Source organism: Dipodomys ordii, unplaced genomic scaffold, assembly GCF_000151885.1.
Source record: "Dipodomys ordii isolate 6190 unplaced genomic scaffold, Dord_2.0 Scaffold85, whole genome shotgun sequence".
In the NCBI taxonomy this organism is placed as follows: Eukaryota; Metazoa; Chordata; class Mammalia; order Rodentia; family Heteromyidae; genus Dipodomys; species Dipodomys ordii.
The window spans coordinates 5,160,252-5,188,159 of record NW_012267301.1 but is presented as its reverse complement, the minus strand read 5'-3'; the positions used below and the strand labels follow the sequence as shown (position 1 = coordinate 5,188,159).

General features: G+C 36.9%; 1 protein-coding gene across 4 annotated transcripts in view; it reads right to left on the bottom strand.

Annotated features, from left to right (window-relative positions):
* Positions 1-27,132, bottom strand: part of Jakmip2 (janus kinase and microtubule interacting protein 2) — a 172,888-nt gene extending 145,756 nt beyond the window's left edge. For all 4 annotated transcript variants that reach the window (XM_013025513.1, XM_013025514.1, XM_013025511.1 and 1 more), the window contains exon 1: positions 26,752-27,132. Coding sequence is in view for 1 of the 4 variants with exons in the window: in XM_013025514.1 (XP_012880968.1) it covers positions 26,752-26,754 (3 nt within the window). In the remaining 3 variants the exon portion in view is untranslated. The remainder of the gene's footprint in view (positions 1-26,751) is intronic.
* Between the last annotated feature and the right edge of the window lie 776 nt (positions 27,133-27,908).

The following is a 27,908-nucleotide window of genomic DNA, read 5'->3' as shown; positions in this document are numbered from 1 at the left end:
ATATATATGTATATATATATAATGGAATTCTATGCCTCCATTAGAAAGAATGACATTACCCCATTTGTAAGGAAATGGAAAGACTTGGAAAAAATTATATTAAGTGAAGTGAGCCAGGCCCATAGGTCCCATGGTTTCCCTTATCTGCAATAACTGATATATGTCTAGGATAAGCAGAAAAGGTCAAAAGCTACGTAGATACGACCATATAGCTTGATGCTAAGTGAAATGAACCCCAAGACAGGGAAACAAGAGATTTTATCTTTCTTGTTGTTCTTTTTAATGTACTTACAATGTACTATGTGATATTTTTGTTTCTTTGTATGTTCTTCCCCCATGGTATAACTCCTGTTGTAACTGTATTTGATTCCAGTGTTCTGCATCTTGTATATACATTTTTGTTAAATTTGGGGCAGGGAAAGGAAATAACAGAATGCTGAAATAAGGATACAGGATGACCCACTGTAAAAACAAGATGTACTAGCACTATGTTGAAAATGAACTTTACAACTTTGTGGGGGGGAAGAGGGAGGAGTTGGGGAGGTGGGAAGGAAAGGGATGGTAGGGGAAAAACAAAGGAGGGAGTAACAATGCTCAATAGGAAATGGACTCATTACCTTTCTCATGTAAATATAACCTCTCTATACAGTATCTTTACAATAAAAATATATTTAAAATAAAAAGTACTAGAAATCTCAACAGATTGGGTGTGAGATAGGAAGGAGAGAAAGAAAGAGAGCACTTCTAATTGACATTAAATGTAGAGGACAGAGATGCTGTTTATTAAGACAAGACTAGGGGAGGCCCAGTTTGTCTGGAAGTAGGGAGTGCACAGAAGTTTAGAGGTCTATTTTGACAGAGTAAGATCTGAAAGATTGGTGGACACATCAGGGTAAGTATTAAGTGGAGGACTGAGTATGAATTTGGACACATTATCTATTTATTTATTTGGTGGTACTGGAGTGTGAATTCAGGGTTTTATGGGGCAATTGCTTGCTTGTTCTGCTGGTGCTCTAGTTCTTTAGCCTTGCCTCTAGTCTGACATTTTGCTGATCAAGTTGACAAGGAACCTCATGGGCTTTCCTGCTCAGGATAGCTTTGAACCACAATCTTCCATGTTTCAGATTCCTGAATGGCTAGGATTATAGGAAAGGCCACCAACATCCAGGCATAAATGTGGACTTACGAGGGGGAGTCAGTCAGCACTGTTGATTGGTGTTATTCAGGAGATGGGCATTATGGAGATCATCTGGAGGAGGGCAGCCAGAGAGCCCAAAGAGGCACCATGCTAAGCCTTGGTTAACTAAATCATTTAGAAATGGAAAGTAATGAAGGGGTGAGTATGCATGGTTCATACCTACAATCTTAATTACTCGGGTGGCTGAGATCAAGGATCTCAGTTAAAAGCTAGCCTAAGCAGATAAGACTTCCATCTCCAATTAACCAGAAAGTGGGCTGGGGCGGGGGGGAGGGGCTAAAGCTATGGCTCAAGTAGTAGAACATTAATCTTGATCAAAGAAAGCCCTGAATTAAAGCCTCCCCCCAAAAAACATAGAAAAGGGGCAGCATGAGAATTGAAAGGGATACTCAGTGAAATACAGTAAGTACAAGTGTAGTGACTCACAAAGTGTGGTGGCTCACACCTGAAATGCTAACACTCAAGAGGCTGAGGCAGAAGGACCAGAGATCAAGGCAGGTCTGGGCTAAAAAGCAAGACTGTCACAAAGTGAATAAAACCAACATGAAAAAAACAAAAATAAAAACAAAAGAGAGGAATGATCAACAATGTTATCTGAACTGTTAATCTAAAAAGTGCAGAAAATCTCATTCAAGGTTTGACAGAGTTGAGTAGAATGACAAGAATGGAATCCCACCTGGTGCCATCGAGGAGAAAGTCTGTGAAGAGTTAGAATAGACAGTAACCACAGATGACCTTTTGGGTACACACTGAAGTGTAGGTTGGCATGTGAAAGAACTAGAAAGAGATGTGGAAATCAAAAGAAATTGTTTATAGGGCTATGAATCAAACCTATGGCCTTGCACATGCTTGGCGAGTGTTTTACAACGAAACTGCACTCCTAGACTACAGAAATGGTTTTGAAATATGTATAAATTGAAGTGAGAGGAAGAAATAAGTGAGTTGGGAATATGAGACAAATAATAGTAGGAGAAAAGCCCTTGAGAAGGAGAGAAGCAACGAGGAACGGGCTCCTCACTGGTGCAGGGACCATGCACAGGTGGAAAGTATCAGACTCAAATACATTCTATCACCACACATATACATTAATTGGAAGGCCAGAGGGAAATATCTGTGAATAAAGGGCAGAATGAGAACACACTATGAATCTTTCTTCTTTTTAATATATATTTTTTAATTTAAAGATATTGTACAGAGGGGTTACAGTTACATGAGCAAGGCAATGAGTCCATTTCCTATTGAGCATTGTTACCCTCTCCTTTGTTTTTTCCCTACCATCCCTTCCCTCCCCGCTTCCCCAACTTCTCCCTCCCTCCTGAAGTTGTAAAGTTCGTTTTCAACATAGTGTCTTGTACATCTCATTGTTACAATGGGTCAACCTGTATCCTTGTTTCAGCATTTGGTTATTTCCCTTCCCCTTCCCAAATTAGAACAATGTATATACAAGATTCATGGCACTGGAATGAAATACAGTGAAAACAGGGATTATACCATGGGGGAAGAACATACAAAAGAAACAAGAAAACACACAGTACATTAAAAACAACAGCAACAAAGATAAAACCGCTTGTGTCCCTATCTTGGGGTTCATTTCATTTAGCATCAGGTCTTATGTACATAGCTTTTGACCTTTTCTGCTTGTCCTAGACATACACCAGTTTGTGGATCTTTCTTCTATTACCTTGTGATACCTGCTTTTATACTAAATAGATATCTTTTCAATAACTGATTTTTGAAAACAAAACAAACCAAAACCCCCTACAATGTTCCTTGGTAGGAACATTTTATAGCAAGAGAAGAGCTAACATGCACACACACACACACACACACACATACACACACACAAATATACACACATAAATACATACATATACTGTTTTGTCAAAGATACCAAAATATTTTGAACTATAATTTTAGTTCTATTGAGATATATCATGTATATGTATGTATATACAATCTCAGCTATGATATTACTCTGTGTGAGTGCTATTATAATAATTCTATTTATGTTAGCTTAATACTCAAAATAACATCTGCCATACAGGCAGCAGCACCATTCCAACTATATATATGAAGTATCTAGAGCACAGGAAAGTTCAGCAACTTGTCTACAGCCATACAGCTAACAAGCTAAGATTTGACTGTAGGCCTTCTGATCTTAAAATCCTCATTCTTACGCTCCACTCTTGATCAATTTCATCTTAACAAAAAATTTACCTCCCAAAACGTGAAATAATCTATATATTTCACAGCTAAGAAAAGTAACACTTAGAAAAGCTGGATAACTTTCTTTCAAGGTCATACTGTTTAAGGGGCTTGGCAGGCCTCCAAATCTTGGGTCTGCAATCTGTATTCTCAGCACCTAACGTTAGCTTAAGTTTTAGAAAAAAAAAGTAACATATTCTGTCACTTGAAACTGCTGAATACATACACATTGTATAGAAAATGAATTGTTTAATCAAAGGAATAAAAACAAATTATAAGAATAATGTTAAATAAATACCTAATGATATTAGATTTTATAGGCAGGTAGGTGTGTGTGTGTGAGAGAGAGAGAGAGAGAGAAAGAGAGAGAGAGAGAGAAAGAGAGAGAGAGAGAGAGAAAGAGAGAGAGAAGGCCTAAGAACTGTCACTTAGCTTTTCTTTCAAGTCTGGAACTATAGCACTTGAGCAATTGCTCTATATCTGGATTTTTGCTGATAAATTGGAGATAATCTAACCAATTTTTCTACCCTTAGAACCATGATCCACAGATCTCAGCTTCCTGAGCAGCTAGAATTATAGATATGGAGCCACCAGTGGCTGGGTAGGAAGGAATGTTTAAGATCCTGGTAATTGCTGACCTCAGGAATTTTATGACTTGAGTGTTACTCTATTTGAAATACACTTTTATAGCATGAGATAAAAAGAAATATAGCTCACAAATACTTCCAAAAGTAATTTACGTTCATTGTAAGGAAAGAGGCTTGGCAGACAAACATAAAAAAGAAAGCTGTTAAGAAAGTTGGAAAAGACAGTGTTGGAGGCCTGGCCCAGCTGGTAGAGGGCTAGCCAATGAGCAAAAGAGTCAGGTACCAAGTTCCAATCCCAGTCTTAGACAAAAAGAAAGAAAGAAAACGTATCTTAAAAAGAAAGGAAAAAAGGAAAGTACGGAGCTGGAGAAGAGTCATGAGATCTGTATCTTAAGGTTGGTTGTGTGTAATGCTAACACTGTGTGCATAAGCACATAGGTACAGACACAGTTTCATACAAAAAGGATCATATTTTTGTTTGCTTCCTTCTTTTCTCACTGAAATTCCAGTAGGACATTTCTTATCTCAAGCATTATATAGATCCTTATATTTTATAATTTTATCATTATAAAATGGATAATTTTATAATTCCATTGTATTTTATAATTCTATCATTATAAAATCTATAATTTTATAATTTTATCATTAGATTGCTCTCAAATTCATTAATTCCCTGCCATGATTGGATGCTTGCATTAAATATTCATTTGCTAGAATGAATGGGACAAATGCCATTGACAAAGTAGATGCATCTCCTGTGAAACTAGGAAAAGTGAGGTGGGAGAGATGGGAGAATGATGAGAGGGAATAATGCTGATCAAGAAGCACTGTACTTCTAAACTGATTTGTACAACTACTTAAAGATAATAAAAGCATAATTTTAAAAACTGCCATTTGGCAGGTTGGATGGTTTAAACAAGAGAAACATATTTCTTCCCAGTTCTGAAGGTTAAAAGGTCCAGGTATAACAGGTTATTTCTTCTACAGTCTTTCTCATGGGCTTCGCTTGTTTGTTTGTTTATGCTGGTAATAGGGCCCAAGAGAAGGGCCTAGACACTGTCCCTTAAAGTTTTCTGCTCAAAACTGGTGCTCTATCACGAGAACCAAAGCTCCACATCTGGCTTTTTGCAGATTAACTGGTGATAAGTGTCTCAAGGACTTTCTTCTGTATGCTGGCTCCAAACTTTGATGGCCAGAAGTAAGTCTCCTGAATATCAAGAATTATAGGCAAGAGCCACCAGCACCCAGCCTTCCTTGGCTTTAGTTGGGCCACCTCATGGATGCTTCCTAACAATGCCTTTTAAGTGAGTGACTTCTTGGTTCCTTTCCTCTTCTTAAAAGGACACCTGTCACTGGACAAATATTCCACTCTTGATACCTCATAACTCTGTAATTGCTTCTCTAAAGGCCCTATTTCCAAACACAGCAACATGAGGGTTTTGCACTTGATGTATGCATAATGTATGCATTAAAGGAGCATATAAGTCAGTTCATAACAGATGAATTTTTGTAAGTATAAATTAGAATAAAAATGCTAAAATATGAAATGACTTTTATCTAATCATTTCCTGATATATATGTATATATATATATATATAAAACCAGCGTAATCATTTTCAGATATATATATATATAGTTATAAATACATATCTAATTGATAGATCAAAGCATACATTATTTGAAACCTTTTAATATGAATTACCTATTAATATTGTATCAAAATCTGTAACGTTTGTTTTCCCTTTGAACAACTGGCAGTAGAATATGAGCTTGAAAACCAATCATTTATTCATTTGTTATAATTTTATTATCTGTAAGTAGCTGTACAAAGAGGTTTCAATTCAGCATGTCAGTTCCTGAGTACATTGTCTCCTGATCAAACAAACATTTTAAAGGAGCAACATATCCACCTAAATTTCACTAAGCCAGAGCTTACTCTCAACCCAAGCATTATCTCTTGACTGTCACCTCAGTCAGTTTATTTCTTTCTTGTGCTCCCCCCAAATTCTGGGAGCAAATGCTTGTTGAAGAAGGCAGAGTTAGAATAGTTCTGGATGATTTGGTCAGTGTTTTACAGTATCCTGTTGCCTGCATGCTAAATTATTCTCTTCACAATGCATTAATAGGGGGGAAAATGCAGTTTATTCTGTTGATGAACAGAACCAATAAGGAGAAAAGATGGTAGGGTGTGTGCAGGTTCATTTGGGGTGCTACAAAGCTGTCTTCTCTGTCTTCTCACTAAGCTAATACATTGAAGGTGAGCTTTTTCCTACTCAGCATTCTCTTCATAAATTTTCTGCTCTGCAGTCTCCTGCTGGCATTAGGTTACTCTTTAGCCTACAGGCACTGCAGGAAATTAAATATGGAATCAATGCTTTCTCAGTTGCACTCAATACTGGAGTCCTGTGTCCCCACAATTGGGTGAATATTTTAATTTCAAGATGGGAAGGTGTCTTGAATTGAAAGAGAAAAAAGGATGTATTTCATTCAGGAAATAGAAAGAGCTTAACATGGTTCTTGGAATACAAGGGTTGTATAACTTATTGGGTACTCAGGTTTAATGTTGTTTTGATGGGTGAAAATAAGTATTATGCTAAAGATATCAAGTTGGAAAGAAAGAAAACTTGGCAGGAATAGGAAAGGCCAGCAGGTAATCCTAGATAATGGAGATTAGAATTTTGGTTCAGGACTCACCAGGGCAAGAACAGTTAACAAGACCCCATCTCAATAAGGTGGGTATGGTGTACCCATCTGTCATCCCAGCTATCTGGGAGATAAACAGGAGCATGATGTGGCAAATACCCAAGATGCTGCCTGAAAAATAAAAGCACAAAAGGAGTGAATGGCATGATTCAAATGGTATAGTGCCTGTCTAGCAAGCCTTATGTCTTCAATACCAACCCCAGTAACTGACAAGAACAGAAAAAAGAAACAAATAATCGAGAGTTGGGTATATTTAATATTTTCTGCCATTAATGTTTACCTCGATTACAACAAAGCAGCACAGTAAAATTGAACATTAAAATTAGAAGTGAGCAGGTAGACAGACATTATGTAGGGAAGGAAGGCTCTTAAAATCCTTGAGACAAGACCAACCATGACTAGCTGTTTGTCTCAAGACTGTGCAACAGCTTTTCTGAGCTTCAGCTTCTTTTCACATATGGAAATATTAACATCATGATAACAGAGTAGCAATCAGGTTTAAATTCGATGTTATGCAAACTATGTAGCAGAATATACCACATACAGTCCTCAAATGCATATTTCCTTCTACTCTTGGGAGCAAGAAAATGACTGAGTTCTTTCTGTGTCTTTCAGTCAAGATATAGAATCTAGATGTCTAAATGGAAATAGTTGAATCAAGAAGAACAATTATTCAGTAGATAGTGTGGAGTGATCAGAAGCATGACTGGAATTTAAGCCAGAGGATATCTGAGCACTGCCTGGAAGGATTCCTCTAATTGTTCAGTAACTCGTACTGAGTGTTGGTGGAGATGAGAGATGTAAGAGAAGCTAGCTCAGGAAAGATGTTGAAAGGGGGCCAAACAAAGGTGGCATCCTGAAGCAAAGACAGGCAAATAGAATATTGAATGAATAAAAAACTCTTTGGCTTGCTTTATGGAAAGAGCAATTTATGCTCAAAATAAACACATCCAAAAAAAACCCCCCAAAAAACAAAAACCAGCATGACTAACAAAGTTTATCATATAAAATTTACTGAATAAATTGTAACGGATGATAAAATAGTTTATCAGACTTGATTTTGGAAATTTAAAAAGACTGTTGTGTAAATGAATTGGTCACATTTTCCAAAACAAAAAAATGACATCAACATTAATCTGCATGCATCTTAGTAAATAGAAGATCGAGAAAGCTCTACCCTTTCCTATTGAGTTGGACGATGTAATTCCTTGGCTTGCTTGGCCTGTATCTGTTCCAGTTTTAATTCTGGAAGGCAGGGCTGCTGGTCCCCATTTAGCTTTTCTGTATCATAAAGCTTTCACTTTCTGTATTTATGGTTGATAATTATTTGTATTCACATTAAAATACAAAGGCCAAAGGTAAAACAATCATTCACCTTAATAATGAAAAAATGAGATTTGTCTTTTACTATCAATATCTATTTTAATAAAATTTTCTAAAATATTTAGGAAAAGCCAAGTTACCAGTGTTTTTTTCTTTATTAGCTAAGTAAAGCATGCTTATTGGAGAAAACTTAGGAAATACAGAGCAACACAAAAACAGCAAAAACAGAATCCAATTACATTTCTACACATGCATATAATTTTTATATTTCTGTCTGTTCTCTATTTTTATTCTTTTTTTTTGGTGCCAATACTGGGTCTTGAACTCAGTCCCTGAGCATTGTCCTTTAAATTTTCAGTTCAAGGTGGGCATGCTACAACTTGAGCCATACTCTTTTACTTTCAGCTTTTTGCTGGTTGATTGGAAATGACTCTCTTGGGTTGGTCAGGCTAGTCCAGCTTTAAAGTGGGATCCTCGTATCTCAGACTCCTCAGTAACTAAGATTATAGGTGTCCCACTTAATGTGCTTTTTTCTTTTAAAGGTCTTTTCTTCTCCATGCATATATAAATATCATTTCCAGATACATACTTTTTCACCCTATATATTCTAAACATCTTTGCATGCCATTAATAGTTTTAGCCTAACAGTTTTTAAAACATGTAAAACACATACTCTTCTCACTTTGCTGTCAATATCTGCCTGCCAATTTTATGCAGTTTTACATCTTGTGTCACTAGATTTCAAACTTGCACTTTCCTCATTCTTTTGTGGGGATCTGATCTCTTTTATTGGATTGTACTTTTCCCTCCTTTGCTCCTTTCCCTGCCAACTGACTTCCTTCAAGGAGACTGAAGGCTCCTAGGAAAAGAAATTAGCTCTTAAGTAATCAGAATAATCACTATGAGCATATAAAAAGGCAAATGAAAAGACTTTGGATTTCAGAGAAGTGTTTCTTCAATCACCTAGCAAACCTGTCCTTAAATCAAAAAGCAAAAGGATTAAGAGAACCTTCCATGCATATCTTTTAACCTATGTTCCTTCTCTTAAGATGAAGTAAAAAAGGAAATGATGTCTTTTACCACAACCATAAAAGCAAAAGAATGATAGACTATCAAATTAACAGAATCTCTGAAACCCAGCTTTCTGCTTTTTCACTCCCCCCCACAAAAAAAAGCAGCCTAGATAAGTCAACCCTATGGTGAATTTGGTACCCAGACAGACAATCCGTGCAGAAAGTGGGTATTTGTCAAGGGGTTTTCTGAATATAAGAGACATTCTTTTGATTCCATATATGACAGCAGGCCATGCCCTGGCAAATCAGAGAGAGAAAGGAAAGAGAATCCTTTACCCTTTCTTTTGATGTTTTCTTCCAGGTAGAGCTGTGCTCAGACTTTGATTAAAATATCACACACATGGCTAGGCCAGCTTCCAACACAGTCTCTAAAAATGGAAAGCTAGACAGAGAGTTTTTCTAAATGTGAAAAAGCAAATATTTTGTAGGGCACAGGATGCTTGTGCCTTGAGGCTCTGCTTACCACAGATTCATGAGCCCTTTATACAATCTACTACAACCCTTTAAGTAAGCCAGAAAAACCTCATTAATGCCTCTGCCATTTAATCATTCACTCACCTTGTGTTTGGACATTACACATATGGATACCAGCTCTGGGCTACAGCAGAGAAAAAGTAAACTCAGCTCCTTTATGTTCGACAGAGGAGCAGGCCTGGCATATTATTCTGTGAGTATTTGGATGCAGCGTTTGGATTCTAAAGACAATGACAATACCACATTTGTGCATACACACATGTGCTCACAGGGGAACTGAACAATGACCCAAAGCTCTAGGGCTCCTTTATTATTCTGGGAAGCATTTAGCAAGATGAAGTACTGATAGAAAAAGTGTGATGGAGAGTCTCACCACCATACACATAGAGATTTAGAACTGCAGCTTGAGGAATCCCTGGGGATAATCTAGCCAAGAGTTCTTTTGTAGGGAAAAGAGCTGAAGGAATTTTCAGTCATTTGGTGTTTCTGCCTCGGTGACATTTGGCTATATATAGAAAACATAAAAATACGTTTGCATGTGTGTATGTGAGGGAGAGACAGAGATAGAGAGGGAGCATGAGAAACAGAGGGAGACAGGAGAGACCAAGAGAGAGAGTCATTTATAGATTACTTAATAATTTAATACCAAGGCTGGAGTACTGGTAATTATAACTCAAGGAAGGAAAAATAGCAAAGTGAAGGCAAGAGAGTCAGTCAGGATCAATATTCTCATTAAATACTCAGAAAACTTTTTCCCTCTGGGTTTATATTTTTCCTCACTTTCTGGGTTCCTTTTTGTGTAGTAAATACAGAAATAAATAATAATGAAAGAGTCCCCTGACTGTGACTGGAATCAATGTATCTAATATGTCTTCCAATATTTTCCACACATACACACTCATTAGGTTCACATACCGAGAAGGGAGCAAACAGGGGCAAAAAAATCATTAGGCAGACACTCATAATTTTCGTTTCAGGATTTAACAGTTATTTGTTCTTTCAGCGTTACAATGTAGTTTCTAATATTGCCCAAGTGATGAAGTTTCACATCAAATTTAGAGCAGCACAAACGACTGATAGCGCAAAGTATTTCCTTCTGTAGTTGGCTCTGCTTTATTTTACATATCCATGTCACTGCCTTTAGCAACTTGATTGGGGCTAAGTGGAACACCTTCATCCACTTCAACACAAGCACCTTACAACATGCTTCTCTGCATTTCAGGTGTGTGAACTCAGCCTGCAGGAATGTATTGCTTCTCTTCACTCATGAGCTTTGACACTGCTCACCAACTTTTCTTGTGTAGACGTTCCCACGTGCCATACCTCATTTGCAAAGGCTTTGATAACACCTTAGGGTTTCTGAGCATTATCTTAGGGCCTGAGAACCGACTGCTCTGACGCCCCTACAGGTGCCTCTGACCCTCTGTGCAGACTACCCATTCACTTTGGGCTCCTCCACATCGCCCTTCTTCACAGGAACTCTATGTTGGTGGTAGAGTTATTTTTATCCTTAATTTTTTTCAACGTACTAAAGTTGAGACTACAAATCTAATGAACACCTTTTTTAGCATGTCCTTTAAAGAATACTGCAGTTCTATTTTACTTCAAAGTATGCAAATATTTATCTTCTTCACAACTGAACACATTTAGCAGTGATACCATGAAAAGAAAACTAACTTTAATTAATAACTGGCATATGTACTATGACATTTGAGTTATCTTAACATTCTTTATTGAGCTACATTTGAGAAGGTAGTATTAAAATATATTATGACTATACAACATTACAATGTATAATATACAGAGAAAGGAAGTATGCACTATAAAATTATTAGCACTCCACCTTTATTTCCTCAGTAAAAAAAATGATTACTGTTATCTAAGATTCTTACTTATATGGAAAATGTCAAGATATGAACTATTTGTGTGAAGCCATGTTCTCTGTTGGTTGAATGAGATGACCATCCTCTAGCAATAAAGACACTTGCACATCCATGTTAATTGCTGTACTATTCACAGTAACCAAGTTATAGAAACAGCTCAGGCACACTACAATAGATGAGTGGATCAAAAAAAAGTGATATCAATAGCACAATGGAATTTGACACACTCATTAGAAAGAATAATATTATGTCATTTTCAGGGAAATGTATAAGCCTAGAAGAAATCATGTTAAGGAAAGTAAACCAAGCTCAGAGAGACAAACAATGCAAGTTTTCTCTCATATGTGGAAGCTAATCTAAAATGCACTAGGATGTGATAAATTACACAGGAGTTGAGGTATTCACACAGTGAGAACTAAGGAGGATACTTTTAGGAGAGGAACACAAAGGCACAATGCTGTTTTGCCTCTGAACATACAAAACAATATTTATTGAAATGAACTCCAGGAAATGGGAACATGAGTTTTTTTTCTTTGTTGTTTCTGTTTTACTGTCTTTCTGAATTGTTTATCTGTCTTTAGGAAGGTAAGGGGAGACATAGAAGTAGAGGTATCGAGGGTAAACAAATGCAGCAATGGTGCTCAAGTGGATGCTACATTGAAAATGAACTATACAACTTTGTGGGTGGGGATGGGAAGGAAAATCAGGGTGAGAGTGAGGGAAGAGGTGACATTGTTCAAGAAGAAATGGAGTCATTACCTAACTTGTGTAACTGTAACCCCTCTGTACATCACCTTCATAATCACAATAAAAAATAAAAAGTAATTAGTCATTTTGTCACACAGAGTATCAGTTACATACATTGCACAGTTGGGTTTCATTCTGACACAGGATCTTTTCCTTCAGATATCAGGCAACTACCCAATGTGTGTTTTGTTTAGACAACTTGGATTGTGATCTCCTCACCCTTCTCCTGGCCCACCAGGAGCCCAGAGCAAACAGTCTGCCCATGGCAAACAGTCTGCAACCCCTGGGTCAGGAAGAGCAAAGCGTTCCTTTCCAGAAGCCCTGCAGAGTCACTGAATGTAGTGAAACATTTGAGTTTATAGGTAAGTTCAACATGTTAATTTTAAATAAAAAGTCTTTTAAGCTGAGCAGGAGTGGCTCATCCATGTAATCCACGCTATTCAGGAGGTTGCAATCTGGAGGATGCAGTTTGAAACTAGTTTGAGTCCTTCAGATGCTTCTCTTCAAAATAACCAGCAAACACTGTTCTAGACACATGGCTCAAGTGGTAGACCTCTAGCAGAGAAAGTCATATGAGTTCAAGGCTCTGAGTTCAAGCCCCAAAGTGTGTGTGTGTGTGTGTGTACTTGTGTGTGTGTGTGTAGACAGAGATAAAGATGATAGAGAGGAAGAGATTATGTTTTGCTAAGTAGATAAGTAAAATGCTCTTTTACCAAAAAAAAATTCTTACAGTTTTGTTGCCATGAATTCCTGTTAATATTTTGATGTCTACTATTTTGAATCTCTCTCTCCCTCCCCCCTCTCTCTATTTCTATTTGTATTTAGTACAAATACACAAAACTGATACATGATCTCTAATTGCTATCTCCAAGTGGTTTCTGAAAATGCTAGGACTCATTTGTCCTATATTTTCTCTCCTCACTGAGGAAATTTCAGTTATATGAATTTTGTTCTTGAGCAAGAATTTTTGACAGAATATCATTTATGGCAAAAATGGGGCCTACTTGATAATAAAAATGTAATTTCTTTCAATGGTCAAGAGGACAGTCAAATTTTCATTAAAAAATGTTTGGCATATTTGCTAGAGTTTGGCCTCAACAACATTGTAAGCTGAAAATTATTTCCATCAATTGTTAGTTGGATGGTACAGAGCAAGTACTAAGTTGTTTTACCTCAATAAATAACTGCTTATTAAGGAGCAATAGTGTTTCCTTCTTCAGTACATGTGGTAACAAAGTATACAACAATTTTTAATGTGGTGTTTGGCATCTAAACAGAGTAACAAAACAAATCCCCACACAACAAAAACTAACATATACCATTTGAAAAAAATCTTTAGGAGATCTTTAAACTGAATTTAGTTCATAAACTGACACATCTCAATAATTCCCATTTACTAGTGTAAACATTATTATATGTGATTATCAAATGAAAGATATATAGTGAGAGAAGCAAGGGAGGACTGTGGACTGATACATTATCATCCCTGTCAACACGTACTTTGATGATTATGTCCCTTAGTTGGAAGCCACAGTGGTCAGTTTACAAAAACAAACATGCCTCCAGGGAACTGGATATCATTTGTACAGCACTGTAAATGTTCCCTATATTAAGATTCTTGAAGAACTGGTCCTTCTTTTTAAAATGTAAGTGCTTCAGGATATGGATCAGGCTAGCAATTGTTAATTTAAGAATGCTTTCTGTTTTGAAGATTTTCAGTGAAGCTTTTGTGTTGATAGTAATGGTAATGACATACTCGTGAGAATTGTCTTTTCATATTCCCCTCTAGATATAGACACATACATACACACATGCACACATACACACACATGCACACAAAAGAGCTTGGCTTATTTAATCCTTTTCATATGCAGGCAGTGTAGACTGGCTGGCATTGATTGTATGCAAAAGGATTTGACAAGGGTCTTTTGACCTGAATTACACATAGTAAAATAAGACATTTACCTCACCTATGGCTCAGCAAGGATTCAGTTCAAGTATTAAATGTCCTATACTTGAATAAAGTATAAAACATATTAATTGTGGAAAAATATACCTAGTGATTATGAAAGACAAAAAAAACACAACAGGATGGGGCATGGGAGGAATCTTTTGAAGTGGCATTTTCTTTTCTGTTGAAATGTCACTGGGATTATCTGCAAAGTGTAATTAAAGCATGACTTCTCAGAGATTACTCATCTTTCTCAAATATTTGTCTTCTGGGTTATTCTCAATGGTCAATTTTAGTTCCTGTATTATCAAAACATATGTATTTACCCAAAGAACAACTACCAGAGAGGGAATTTGAGAGTGGCTGTATTCCACACAGGAAAGCGCCATAATGTCTGGCCTCAACATATACTGCTCAACTCCAGCAGCCTTTGACATGGGGGCAGGTGGGCCTGGTCCTGTCAGCATTTCTTATTTTTTAGTGAGGAGGCAAATATTTAACTAGTTTTCTAGTATCAAATTATACAGTTTTAAATATATTTGTGCTACTAGTTCGCTGCCAGGGGCTCATATCTGTAATCCTAGCTATTCAGGAAGATAGGATCTAAAGATCAGGAGTCAAAGCTGGCATGGGCCGGAAAGCCCATGAGACTCAAAAAAAAAAAAAAAAGACAGAAATGGAGCTGTGGCTCAAGTAGTAGAGCACTAGCCTTGAGCAAAAAAGCTCAGGGACAGTGCTAAGGCCCTTAGTTCAAGCTCCAGGACTGGATAGATAGACAGACAGACAGATAGATGATATCTATCTACACACACATATACATAATGTACATTTAGCTATGCACCGGTGGCTCATACCTGTAATCCTAGCTACTCAAGATCTGAGGATCGTGGTTCAAAGCCAGTCCGGTCAGGAAAGTCCATGAGACCCTTATCTCCGATTAACTACCAGAAAACTGGAAGTGGCACTGTGGGTCAAATGGTAGAGCACTCATCTTGAGCTGAAAAACTCAGGGACAGGGTCCAGGCCCAGAGTTCAAGTGCCATGAGCAAAACAAAATAAAAACAAAACCAAAAAAACACATAATATACATTTTACAAATTTATGTAGCATATATATGCATATATATATTTATTGCTTGAAACATATACAGCTCCTTTCTGCTATTTTATCCAAATTACAGTTCCTTAAGCTGGATTCAGAGTAAGAAACTCAGATTTATTCACTTATCTATAAAATCAGATAGACTTCACATCAATTTCAACACTACAACTCATAAACTGAATGGCTTTGGCTATGAAATTTAATCCATCAGAATTTCATTTTCTTCTTTCAAATGTTTACCAATCTACTTGTATCTCCAGACTGTTGTGAGATTGCAAAAGGTTAAAAGAAAACCAACAAAGATGAAAATACTCAGCCAAAGAAACACAAAGAGAAATCCTCAAACCCTTTAACTTTCCTCCTTTTCAGAACAATTTAGCTAAAGTAAGTTATTTTATATTTTGATATGTCTAGTATTTAGATGATATCAGTCACCCTTGATTCTAAGAGGGTCACAGCTATGACACTTGTTATTGGAATAAATAGTTTAATTTGAATTATAAAGAAACGTCCAAATTGTGGGTGTCTTCACTTCTTCAAAAGCAAGATGAACCAGTATTGAGTCTGAAGCAATAGTTATCAAAGTGATTCAAGGGACAGAACATCTTTGTACAAAGGGCATCTCTTGAACAAAATTCTCTTCTGCTCTCTCAACAGTGATTCTACCATTGTGTCCTTTGATTAGTCAAATAGCATTTAAGCATATGAGCAATGAGCTTAGTGATAGCACCATGTGAAGTGAGACCAGACCAATTCTGCTTTGATTACACTTGACTATCCCACCAACAATCAATGTTCCAAAGCAAAAGGATAATAGAAAATACAGACAGCTGATGTTTCTAAACTACATAAATGGTAGTCAAAGTTCAGGGAGTAAAGGTCCAGCTAATAGCGAGGAGTATTCATCTTGTCTCTTTATTACCTTTCAGAGGCCTTGGCTAAGGCCCCGAGGCTTGATTTCAAACAGAAATAGAAACAAGAAATGTACAAAATCATATATCACAGTCCAGAGATTACGATATGTGTAATCAAATCTGACTGGGAAAGAGCAGTTGGATGAATGAGGTATGTTCCTAGCATACAATTTGGACACTGGGATATATCAAGATACAAACTTGAAGGTTGCACAAGTGACAGAATAATGAATACATTTTTCTTGTAGTAGGGAAATTCAGGAATGTTTTGCTTTCTCTCTTTTTTTAGTGAAGTATTGCATCCTGCAGAAGGGCTCTTAATTACTTCATTTTAAAAAATTATACTCTATTTTAATTATTACTAATGTTTTGGCTAAAAATACTGTAAATTTTATGTGTTATAGTATAGTTTAGATGGCTTCTTAAGTAAAGTACTCTAAGAGGAAGTCAGGGTAGACAATATAGCTCAATGAACACATTAATCATGATCGAAGCCCTAAGTTAGATTCCAACACACACACACACACACACACACACACACACACACCCTGTAAATAAACCTAGTGACTCGTAACTGGAAGCCTGTTTAGGAGGTTGAGATGTAAGCCAAGCTAGCAGAAAAGTCTATGAGACTCTATCTCCAATTAACCACCAAAAAGTAAGAAGTGAAGTTGTAGTTCAAGTGGTAGAGCACCAGTGTGAGTGAGAAAGCTATGGGATAGTATGTACACTCTGAATTTGAGCTCTAATACTGCCCACATGCACATGTGTGAACACACACTCATACATCAATCAAATAAAATTAATTCAAGTTCTACTGTCTTTCCACAAGTCAGCTAAAAACCAGGTTTTGTCTCAAACACAAAATCGATTTCATGGTTTATTAACTGTCACTTGAATGACTCCTTACTAGACCCAGGAGACAGAGGGACCCAGGGTAGATGGGGTAATTCCTTCTTTTTGGCTTTAGGTTACTAGAGTGTTGAAGGAGAAGCCCCAATAATTCTATCTAAAGTACCCATTTTCATAATCTGAAGTATCTAGGAACTTTATAAGAAAGAAAGTTTGGAACTTATAATGCATATTTTCAATACATTGAAGTCTGTTTCTTTTACCCTGTCAGTGCCCATTTAGAGTAAGTAGGTTGTGCCTCCTTGCAAGGATTTTTTCTTCTTATAAATTATTCAAATTGGTTATCATTATATCAAAAGTAATTTCTGAAGGCAGAGGTGTACCTCTGCAGTATGTATGAGGCCTTGCGCTCAATCATCAGTACCAAAAAGTAAAAAGTAATTGTTCATCAGTTTGCTTGTCATTTAATGGCTTACTGGTAGAGTCACAGAGTGCATCAGACTAATACTCATCCTAAAAGTTCTGTTTTAATTTTTTAATCAACATTCTAGCATTGTAAATCTCAACAACCAATTTCTTGGAAAGCATGTTCAAATTAGTTATATATTTGAGCTTCTGAGTAATTAGTGGCCTCGATATGGGTGAGTGATGACTATTGAAAAAGAACTCAGCTTATTTTTGAAAGATACCCCTGCACCAGAAAGAGACAGTGGGAAATTTTTACTTGCTTTTTCTGTGACTACATGTGAAAGCATTTCCTAGGGAATGTTTGCAGTTTAAAGCAGAAGGCATGATAGAAATATCACCCTTTCTTCCAAAGCACATGCTCTCAGGCTGTTTTAGTCACAATATCACCAAGATTTCCTTCTTTCAAGTAACAGTGATGCCATGTTTTCTAGCAGTCATTATTTTAACTTATATCTCAAACAAAGCAATAAAGACATTTTCCTCCCATTAAGTTTCATGGTGTCAGCAGCTTAGGCACGACCCAGATGGCTGTCCCTAGTGGCTTCAAGGTGTGTCTCTACATCTGCTAAGCAGAACCCATTCTTTCAAGACACTCTTTTTCTGATTGATTTCAGACCCTGCATAAAAGCAGAATGCTTCCTTAATTTATGTCTGGAATGGGATGTACTTGTTTGGGCTTAGCTTTGAATATGACAGAAATAATGTGTTTATTAATGAGCTTGGTAGAATATATTTCTAGAACAGAAAAATAAGTTGTGATTATTTTTGGTCAGTTGTGGGGCCTGAACTCTGGGCCTGGGCACTGTCCCTCAACTCTTCAGCTCAAGGCTAGCACTCTACCACTTGAGCCACAGAGATAGATTTTTTTTCTAATTTGGAGAGGGGAAGGGAAAAAACACAATGCTTAAATAGGAACAGAGGTTGACCCATTGTAACAATGAGATGTACAAGGCACTATGCTGAAAACAAACTTTACAACTGCAGTATGAGGGGGAGCGGTGGTGGTGATGGTAGTTGGGGAGGTGAGGAAAGAAGGGATGGTAGGGGAAAAACAAAGGAAGAGGCAACAATGCTAGATAAAAAGAATGTACTCATTACCTTACTCATGTAACTATAACCCCTCTATACAGTATTTTTACAATAAAAACCATATAAAAAAGAAAAATAAGTTGTGATAAAGTATTCTCTACATAATGAAAAACAAATAGTTGGATATATCACACAGTGAAGTGTTAATAATTGAATTAATAACTTGGGGTTTTTTTTAGAAATTACAGTGAATTCAAAAGTATTCCCTAAATAATGTCAGTATTTACAACTTCCAGTTCAATTTCTAAAGGGAAATGAAAGGAAAGCCCTGTCACAGTGTGCAGCAAGCAGCTTTTAATGATGAATTTTTAAAGGTTGTACTTTATACCTCTAAGGCCTTGATTTTCCCCATCAAAATCTGAACAACATGCAGAGAATTATCACACATGTGAAATGCTCCATGTTGATTTTTACAGTTTATTTATTAGCTTTTTTTAAGCCTTGAAATCAAGCCCAACATCTTCTGTGTGCTAGATAAGTACCCTACCACTAGTCAATATCCCCAGCCTAACAATACTTGAAAGAATAGGAATAATTATAGTTTAAAGAAGTATTCATGAAAACATACAGAATTGGTTGTAGGCCAGAGACCCTTTAAGGGACTCTTCATTCATTCATTCAGTTGGTCAGGCAAGCAGGTTATCAGTCAGTCAATCAGTAAGTCAGTTATTCAGCCAGTTGATCATGAGGCCAACTAAGCCTCACTGAGTAAGTTTGTTGTGGCAAAGAATCCATTATTAAGCAGTGAGCAAAGGGTTGAATTTTCTTCCTTCATGGAGCTTATAGTGAAGACAGAACAAGAAAGAGTTCTGAAACCATATTTTGAAATAAATGCTACAAAAGAAATATACAGGATGAAAGAAATAACCCAGGAATTCTCCCTAATAAATCTTTTCCAAAAACTTACGGTTAAAGTTCAGAGCTAAATGTAAGTAGATTGCTATAATTCATGTTCAAGTCAGAGAAGAATTAGATGACCAGAATTGCATTGGAGTTAGTTCCATTGTCGAATCACAGAATAGTGTGGGGTGACAGAATAGTCACAGAAAGCACATAGCAATCATGTACCTATTTGCTATAATATAAGCAAATATGTAAAAACACCATATGACAAATTTGCATCTTGATGAATTCTTGGAACTCTAGTGACCACTCTTTCCATATAGGTAATGCAGATATGGGTTACAGAGACTAAAGCTACAAAATGTAACACCATCACAACGGGAAAAAATGTATCTGAAAAAAATTTTCTCCAACCTTTCTTTGATTTGTTGTGTTTCTGGGTCTCTATCAAGAAAATTTCGGCCTGTGCCAAGGAGACCTAGGGTTTCTCCTATTCTGTCCTGTAATGTTTTCAGGGTGTCTGCTTTGACTCCGAGGTCTTTGACCCATTTGGAGTTGATTCTGGTGCAGGGTGACATATAAGGATCTGGCTTTAGTTTTCTACAAGTGATTAACCAATTTTGCCAGCACCAGTTACTGAAGAGGCTGTCTTTCTTCCATTCTATTTTTTTTAGCTCCCTTATTGAAGATTAGATGCCTATATGTCTGAGGGTTCATTTCTGGGTTTTCAATTCTATTATAGTTGTCCTGAGGTCTGTTCTTGTGCCAGCACCAAGCTGTTTTGATTACTATGGCTTTGAACTAGTTTGAAATTCGGTACTGATATTCCTCCAGCACTGTTCTTTCTGTTAAGGATCATTTTTGTTATTCAGGGTCTTTTATTGTTCCATATGCGTTTTTGCATTGCCTCTTCTATTTCCTTGAAGAATGATAGCGCTCCCCTATGACCCAGCAATCCCACTTTTGGGCATTTACCCAGATGATCACAAACAAGACCACACTAAAGCTACCAGCACAACTATTTTATTGCCATTATTTACCATAGCTAAGGTATGGAACCAACCCAGATGCCCCTCAGTAGATGAATGGATCAAGAAAATGTGGTATACATACACAATGGAATTCTATGACTCCATCAGAAAGAATGACATTGCCCCATTTGTTAGGAAATGGAAAGACTTGGAAAAAAATTATTAATTGATGTAAGCCAGGCCCAAAGAAACATAGGTCCCATGGTTTCCCTTATTTTCAATGACTACTATATGTCTGAGACAAGCAGAAAAGGTCAGACAAGTTGATGTTAGATGAAATGAACTCAAATGGTTTTTCTTTCTTGCTATTGTTTCTAACATATTTATAGAAAGATTTCTTTGTTGCTTTGTATGTCCCTCCCTCACGATATAACCCCTGTTTTCACTGTATTTGATGCTGGTATAATTTGTGGAGGGGAAGGGAAAAAACAAATCGTTTAAATAGGGATACAGGTGGACCCATTGCAACAATGAGATGTCCAAGACATTATGTCGAAAAACAAACTTTACAACTTTGGCCTTGGGGTTGGGGGGGATGGGGTGGAGGGTGAGGAGATGGGAAAGGATGGTAGGGGAAACAAAGGAGGAGGCAACAATGCTTGATAAGAAATGTACTCATTACCTTGTTCATGTAATTGTAACCCCTCTGTATGGTATTTTCACAATAAAATTTTTTTCTCTTGGTTTTGTTTGTTAATTGCTGATGATGCACATAGCCAGTGAACTTCCCAGAGTTCAAGCAGGGATTTCAGAGTTTTAGTTTGTAAAATCATTCATTACCAGCAGCTGAGAGATGACCAAGATTAATTTAATACCCATTGTAAGATGCAAGGTCAGGTAGGGTAATAGAGAGCTCATATTTCCTGAGAATAATACCTGGCTTTCAGCATCTAGAAATCAAGCCAGGTCTACGTATGCCATGAGCAGTATTTAAAATGGAAGTGTAAAGATCTCCAAGTGGAGAAACAAGCTTGAACTTTAAAAAATGCAAATAGAGATTTAAATTCTAATTGTCATATTTGTTGAAATGAAATACTGTCTAACAATTAGAAAGTGAAAGGCATAATTAGAGTAGAGTCCATTTATGACATGCATTCTCTTTGTGTTTCGCATAAATGGAAAATAATGGAATATTCCATGAAATAAAGAAAATGAAATATTCCAAAATGCTAGCAATAATAATTTTCTGATGATAGCCTGACAGGGGATTTTCATCTTCCTTGGTTTTCCTTACAATAAAGATTTTACTTTTAAAATGTCAAAATCATAACATTGAAAGATAAAAATAAAGTATCCCATTGAATAATACTTTAAACAGAATATCTTTACTGTTATGGGCCTCACTTTTACTATATTAATTATAAAGAATACTTTTTCCAAAGGTAGAATGACTATTTCAAATGCCTTGATTTGCTCTTTGGCTAGGCAGGACTGTTTGAACTACCAAACAGTTAAAGTGTGTGCCTAAGTCACTGATATAAAAAATAGGACACCACGCTCCCCCTCCCCTCTCCACTCCCCCCCACCAAAGTTGTAAAGTTCGTTTTTGACACATCGACTTGTACGTCTCGTTGTTGCAATGGGTCCACCTGGATCCCTATTTAAACGATTTGTTTTCCCCCTTCCCCTCCACAAATTATTGACATCAAATACAGTGAAAGCAGGGGTCATACTGTGGGGGAGGGACATACAAAGCAACAAAGAAATAATCTTATAAATGTGTTAGAAACAATTGCATGAAAGAAAAAAAAATTTGATTATGTAACTTAGGGTTCATTTCCCTAACATCACCTTATCTGACCTTTTCTGCTTGACTCAGACATATTGGGTGGGTGGGCAGGGGGAGGATGGGATAGGAAGGGGAAACAAAGGAGGAAGCTACAATGCTTGATATGAAATGTACTCATTATCTTGCCCATGCAATTGTAACCCCTCTGTACAGTATTTTCACAATAAAAAAATAGAACACCAAAGTATTATAATATTTTGGGAAAAGCTACTTGGTTTTTGATATTTCAAGAAAATATAGAAGCATTTGTCCAAGAAAATATCAGAAAGTTGTTGAATTGAAGAACACAAATAGGAAGAAAATGGTATGTTTTTGAGAGCCAAGGATCATGAAAAATTGAGTTTGGTTCTTTGCATAAAATACTCCCTCCCAATCTCTGTATCACTAAAAATAAAAGTAACTCGTTCCCAAAAAGTGCATTTGGGCCTACAAATATCATTTTTCACCCATGTTTCTACATTTTTCTAAAGTACTAAAAAGAAAATTTTTATTCCAAAATATTTTTGTGTCCCTGTTAATATAGATACTCTAAGTACATACTTAGTCTATAAGAAAATTCACTGTGGTCAAAAGTAAAACAGGCTACCTGAAATATTCAAATAAAAATCTAAATAAAAGCAAGCCATATAAGGCAGATTTAGTATGTTTTATAAATCAAATCTACCTGTTTTACTGTTGTATTTTCTTTTTGCCACATTTTTACTAAATGTGTATATGTATGTGGCTATGTATGTATGATCACATGTAGACTCTGTGTGTATGCATCACATCTATCTCTTTTAGATTTGGTCATATGACCTGAGGTTCAGCCTCTCATATCCAACCTACCAAACACAAACTTGGACAAATCTAATCTCTCTGAAACTCTCCCACTTACATTTTTAAAGAATGTATTAATAACTACTAACATGAGAAAACTTCTAAGAATATAAAATGAGAAACAAAGAATGAAAAATTACTATAAAAGATTATACTATTATTGGGTATATTGACAACACTAATTATAATGACTTTGTGTCTTCATTAACTTTTTTCACATGCATATATCTTATATCCTCCAAGGAAATTCTATGTTGCTAGCATATGCAAATTCTGCTAATCATGTAAGAACTTTACAAATAGTTGTTAGTCAATTGATTAATTCCTCCTGTTTGAAAATGCAGTTTCAGTTGATAACATAATAGCGGGATGTATCAACAAGAGGAGTCTAATTGACTTGTCAGAGAAACAACTAAGTATAAATTGAGTGTATTTATTTCAACTAAAGCTGATGGTTGAATTATTTCTGTTGAAACATTCATGGTAAATTTGGATTTATTTTACGCTCCTACCTTAGGAAACAAAGCATCAGCTCTTTATGATTCGAGGGGAAATAACTTTGCTTTCTAAATATTTTCTATGCCAAACTGAAAGAGACTTTCAAAATGAACATAAAGTTCAAATATGTTCTGAGGTCAACTGAAGAACAAGGAAACATCCTATCACAAAGCAACATAAATAATGTGTTTTAATTAAAACAAATTTTGCTAAATGTTTACATAGCAGTTAAACTTTGACTTTAATATTCCAACAAAAAAAACATTTCCAGTGTGGCAAAAGGTAATTAATACCTTTTACGCAAACAACACAATTAAATAACACATTTGAAGAATAATTTTCATATATTCTTCATATAGTCCATTTTCTCTGACATCAACTTGGTAGCTTCTAAATCATTGTGTATCTAGACTCCACTAAGTACCACATTACAGTTTTCAAAATTAATCATGCAGTAGGGAGTAATTTTAATGTAGTTTGACATTATATTCCATAAAGTTGTGTAGAAGCAAGGATTCATGAACAGATTAAACCCCTGTATCTTGGCAGGATTCCGTAAAACCAATCAGTTCTGTTCAAAATATTCAGATTCTATCATTTAGAAGCCCATTTCAAAATGGAGTCTTGATGTTACAGGTCTAGAGGTTTGTGGATGTTAAACAACTGATGTATATTTTTAAAGCATAGTTTGCTCTGGGGAAGACCAGAGTCCTGGAGAAGGGATCTACTTTTGAAGGTTTGGATGACAGAAGAGTGTGCTGCCTTATGTGGTGGTCCTGTGACTCTCATAGTTATCATGCAGAACTGCTACACTTTGTATTTCTAATATTCTCTCATCCTAATGAAGTGCAAGTCTACTGACATAGTCTAGGTTCCAACAACACAGTAATGAGTAATCCCTATGTAAACTCAGCAGCTTATCTGAACACCAATGAACATCTTCTCTCAATTTCTTCTACTCCAAATGAAATAATTCTACTTTCTTTCCATGGAGACAGTCTAATAGCTGAACCAGACCATGAACAGTGAGTTTAAAACCCATGACCTCCAGTGACTTGCCTCTGTCCAAAGATGACCAACTTTGCGCATAAAACCACCTCCATAGGAAAACTCCACACAAAGGAAATAGAAACAAAACCCCCAAGGTTTTGTTTCTGTTGTGGTGGTGGTGTTTTGTTTTGTTGTATAAAACAGAGTCAACCACTAGCTAGATCTTAACTTTGTAAAGTTCACTGTCTGACGTTTTAATTTAGTAAATCACAGTTATAAACAAATTCAGGACATAATATGTTATAAAATTTTTGACATGACATACAAGCCCGATACTTCTTCCTCGCCCTACTTTCTACAGTTATTACAATTAGACACAGGGCAGCATGAGCCCACAGAGTTGTGACTCCATATAATTCATGACATGCCACAGCCAGCTTAAGTTAAGTCACTATGGATCCCTTCAATCTATAAAAACAAATCAATTATGCACTGGGAAAAAAAACTATAAACCAGAGACACATAAAAATTATAAATGAGGGTGGAATGTTTAAAATTGAATACAAGATAAAAATATAAAAACACTTAAGTGGCAAAAAGTGTTTGCCCCAACAATAATGTCATTGGAGAAGAAATGGATGGATAGAATTAGTGTATATGATAAATGGGCTATTCATGAAACACTTTTACCTACAAGGATTTTTCTAGATTTAATTCAATAAAATTCCATACCCTAGGTGGCATGCTGCTCTTGTCAGGAATCTTTAGTATCCTGAGCTGCCTTAGCCCCCTAGCATCCAGAGAGAAAAAGTCAAGTAGATCCTGGTAAGCATTTATAAATTATAATTGCTCCCATTTCACCTATGAGCCACACAATCTACAGTTAAGCTTCACACACTCCCCTGTCATTGAATGAGCAGGCTAATTTGGAAATAGCCAGCCTAGGATACTTAAGAACATCTAAAATTTTCAAAAACAATCCTACTTTCCTATCGAATTACTTATAGAAGCAGACCCAGAACACATTTGACAGAAGTATAAAATGGTGCCTGGATACTAAAGGAATGAACAGCCCAAACAGCACAGTCAAATAAAATTAAGGTATCTCACCTTCCAGTTCAGCTGTGCTGCCTGGAACCAGCGGGACAAACAGGAGAAGGCTGGGGTTGGAATTGTAAGAGAAACTGATACATTTGGGAAAATAATGGATACAAAATAATACCAAAAGCCACCTCCCTTTCTCATTCTCATAAATACAGGGTTTGCTAGAAAAGCCCCAAGAAACCCTATGGGGGGAAAAAAGAGTCCAGCTATGATTTGCATTTAGCATTATAATACACATCACATAATAGACATACATAATTGTTCCTAATTTGCTACAGTGAAACTAAGGGACAATAACAGAAATAAATCTCACATTAATCCAAACGCAGCCAGTGAATAATAAAACAATCTAGAAGCATAGTTTCAAAAATATGCAATCACTTCAAGCATGCAAGGACATTTATAGCCCATAAAAATGACAGCAAAACAAAACATACTCTGCATATAAATATTTCATAAGTGCAATATTCATGCTAGGTGATGTGTGTACACACACACACACACACACACACACACATATATATATATATTGCATACTCATGAGACGTATTTGTGTATGCTCATGGCCAAATCTATGTATAAAAAGGAAACTCGAAATCTGCCGAATTGTTTCTCACCAGGAGTGTTTTAGAGTATGAAATAGAATACAAAATTCTGGGACCACTCTAGCGATGAAGAAAGCAAGCAAAACTACCTTATAATTAGGCCATGAAGGTTGAGACACCAAATGTATTTTTGAGGAAGGCCCAACCCTGTAATGTGAGTGCTGCAAATGAAATGATGCTTTTAACAACTCCTTTTTTCCTGCTGTTAGCGGCTTTTCCACCCCCTAATTTTGTTGCTAAGCTTGGAGGCAAGAAATCTAGTGGTTCAGTCTGTACTCAGAGCCAATTTGCGATAAAAATCAGGCACCATTTTTTTTAATACAAGTGGATGCCTTCTTACTTCTCTCTTCCTAGCAAGCTCCGTCTGCCTCCATCCTCATCTCTGTCTCCCCTCCTAGTCTGCGAGAGTGGAGTCATTGTTCAAAACCAGGCCGCGAAGGTATACACACAAACCATTTAATAACCAGCTAAACCATGAAGGGAACGCAACGCTGCTCTACTCACCATGCTGACACCCGGAGAAGCTGTGGGAAGGAGGGAGGGATACAAACTGAATCCATTTTCCTTGCGACCAAGTCGGATGCTGCCTCCGAAGCCAACATCAGCAGCGGCTGCTGGGTTTTTTTTTTTTCTTTTCCCTCCCTCTCTGGTTGGCAACGATGTGAACAGGAACCACCCTTCCAGCAACACTAGATTACCAGCAGCAGAGGCAGCAACAGCAGCAGCATCATTCGGGCCTCCTCCCTCTTGGAGGATGGGGTGAGCTCAGAAGCAGCCAGGAACTTGCAGCAGACACCTCCCCTGGCTCCTCCCCTCCCTCCCCCACCCCCACAGCCCCACCCCTGCTGCGGTAGATGCGGAGAGCCTAGCAGCTGCTGGTTGTCATGACAATGACCAATCGTAAGCAGCAGGCGAAGGGGGAGGGGAGGGGAGTACAGCAAGCAGCCGGGGCTAACGGAGGGAGCAGTGGAGCTGTTGCCCTCGGAGATGCTCTTGATCTCTCCTAGCCTGGACTCCAGATCTTTAGAGAGAAGTGAGGGTGATAAGAAGGGGAAAAAAAAACAAGCATTAAAAACGGCAATGGGAATCTAGATGGGAGCAAACAAAGTAGCTTGGCTCCTTAGGTTTGTGTTTTCTATATTTTTCAAACAAAGTATATTCAATTTGCAATCAGAAGGCATATATATATATATATATATATATATATATATATATATATATATATATATATATATATATAAAACAACTGTGGAGAACACCACATTGTGTGATAAGAAATCACAATGGCTCCAGATTTGTTTGTCCTTGGCAGCATCTTTTGCTCATTGCCATTCAAGGTTGTCCTGTACTTCGCAATGGATGGACTGAGTCGGCTTAATTCCTTTGCACAGTTCGGTTCCTGACTCGTTCTCTCGCGGGCTCTTTGCTCACACTGCTTTTCCAGCTACTTTCTGAAGAGAGCAGTTTTCTGAGAAAAAAGAAATTGGAATAGATGAACCAGAAATGTCTTTAAATAACAAAGCCTCTTAGTAGCACCAGTTAGTGGACAGTTCCTAAGTTATTTGGTTTTTCGTTTTGTTTTGTTTTTGATTTTTTTGTGGTTGTGTGTGTGTGTGTGTGTGTGTATCAAACTTCTAGAGTGGTCAATTTTCTGCTGGCAG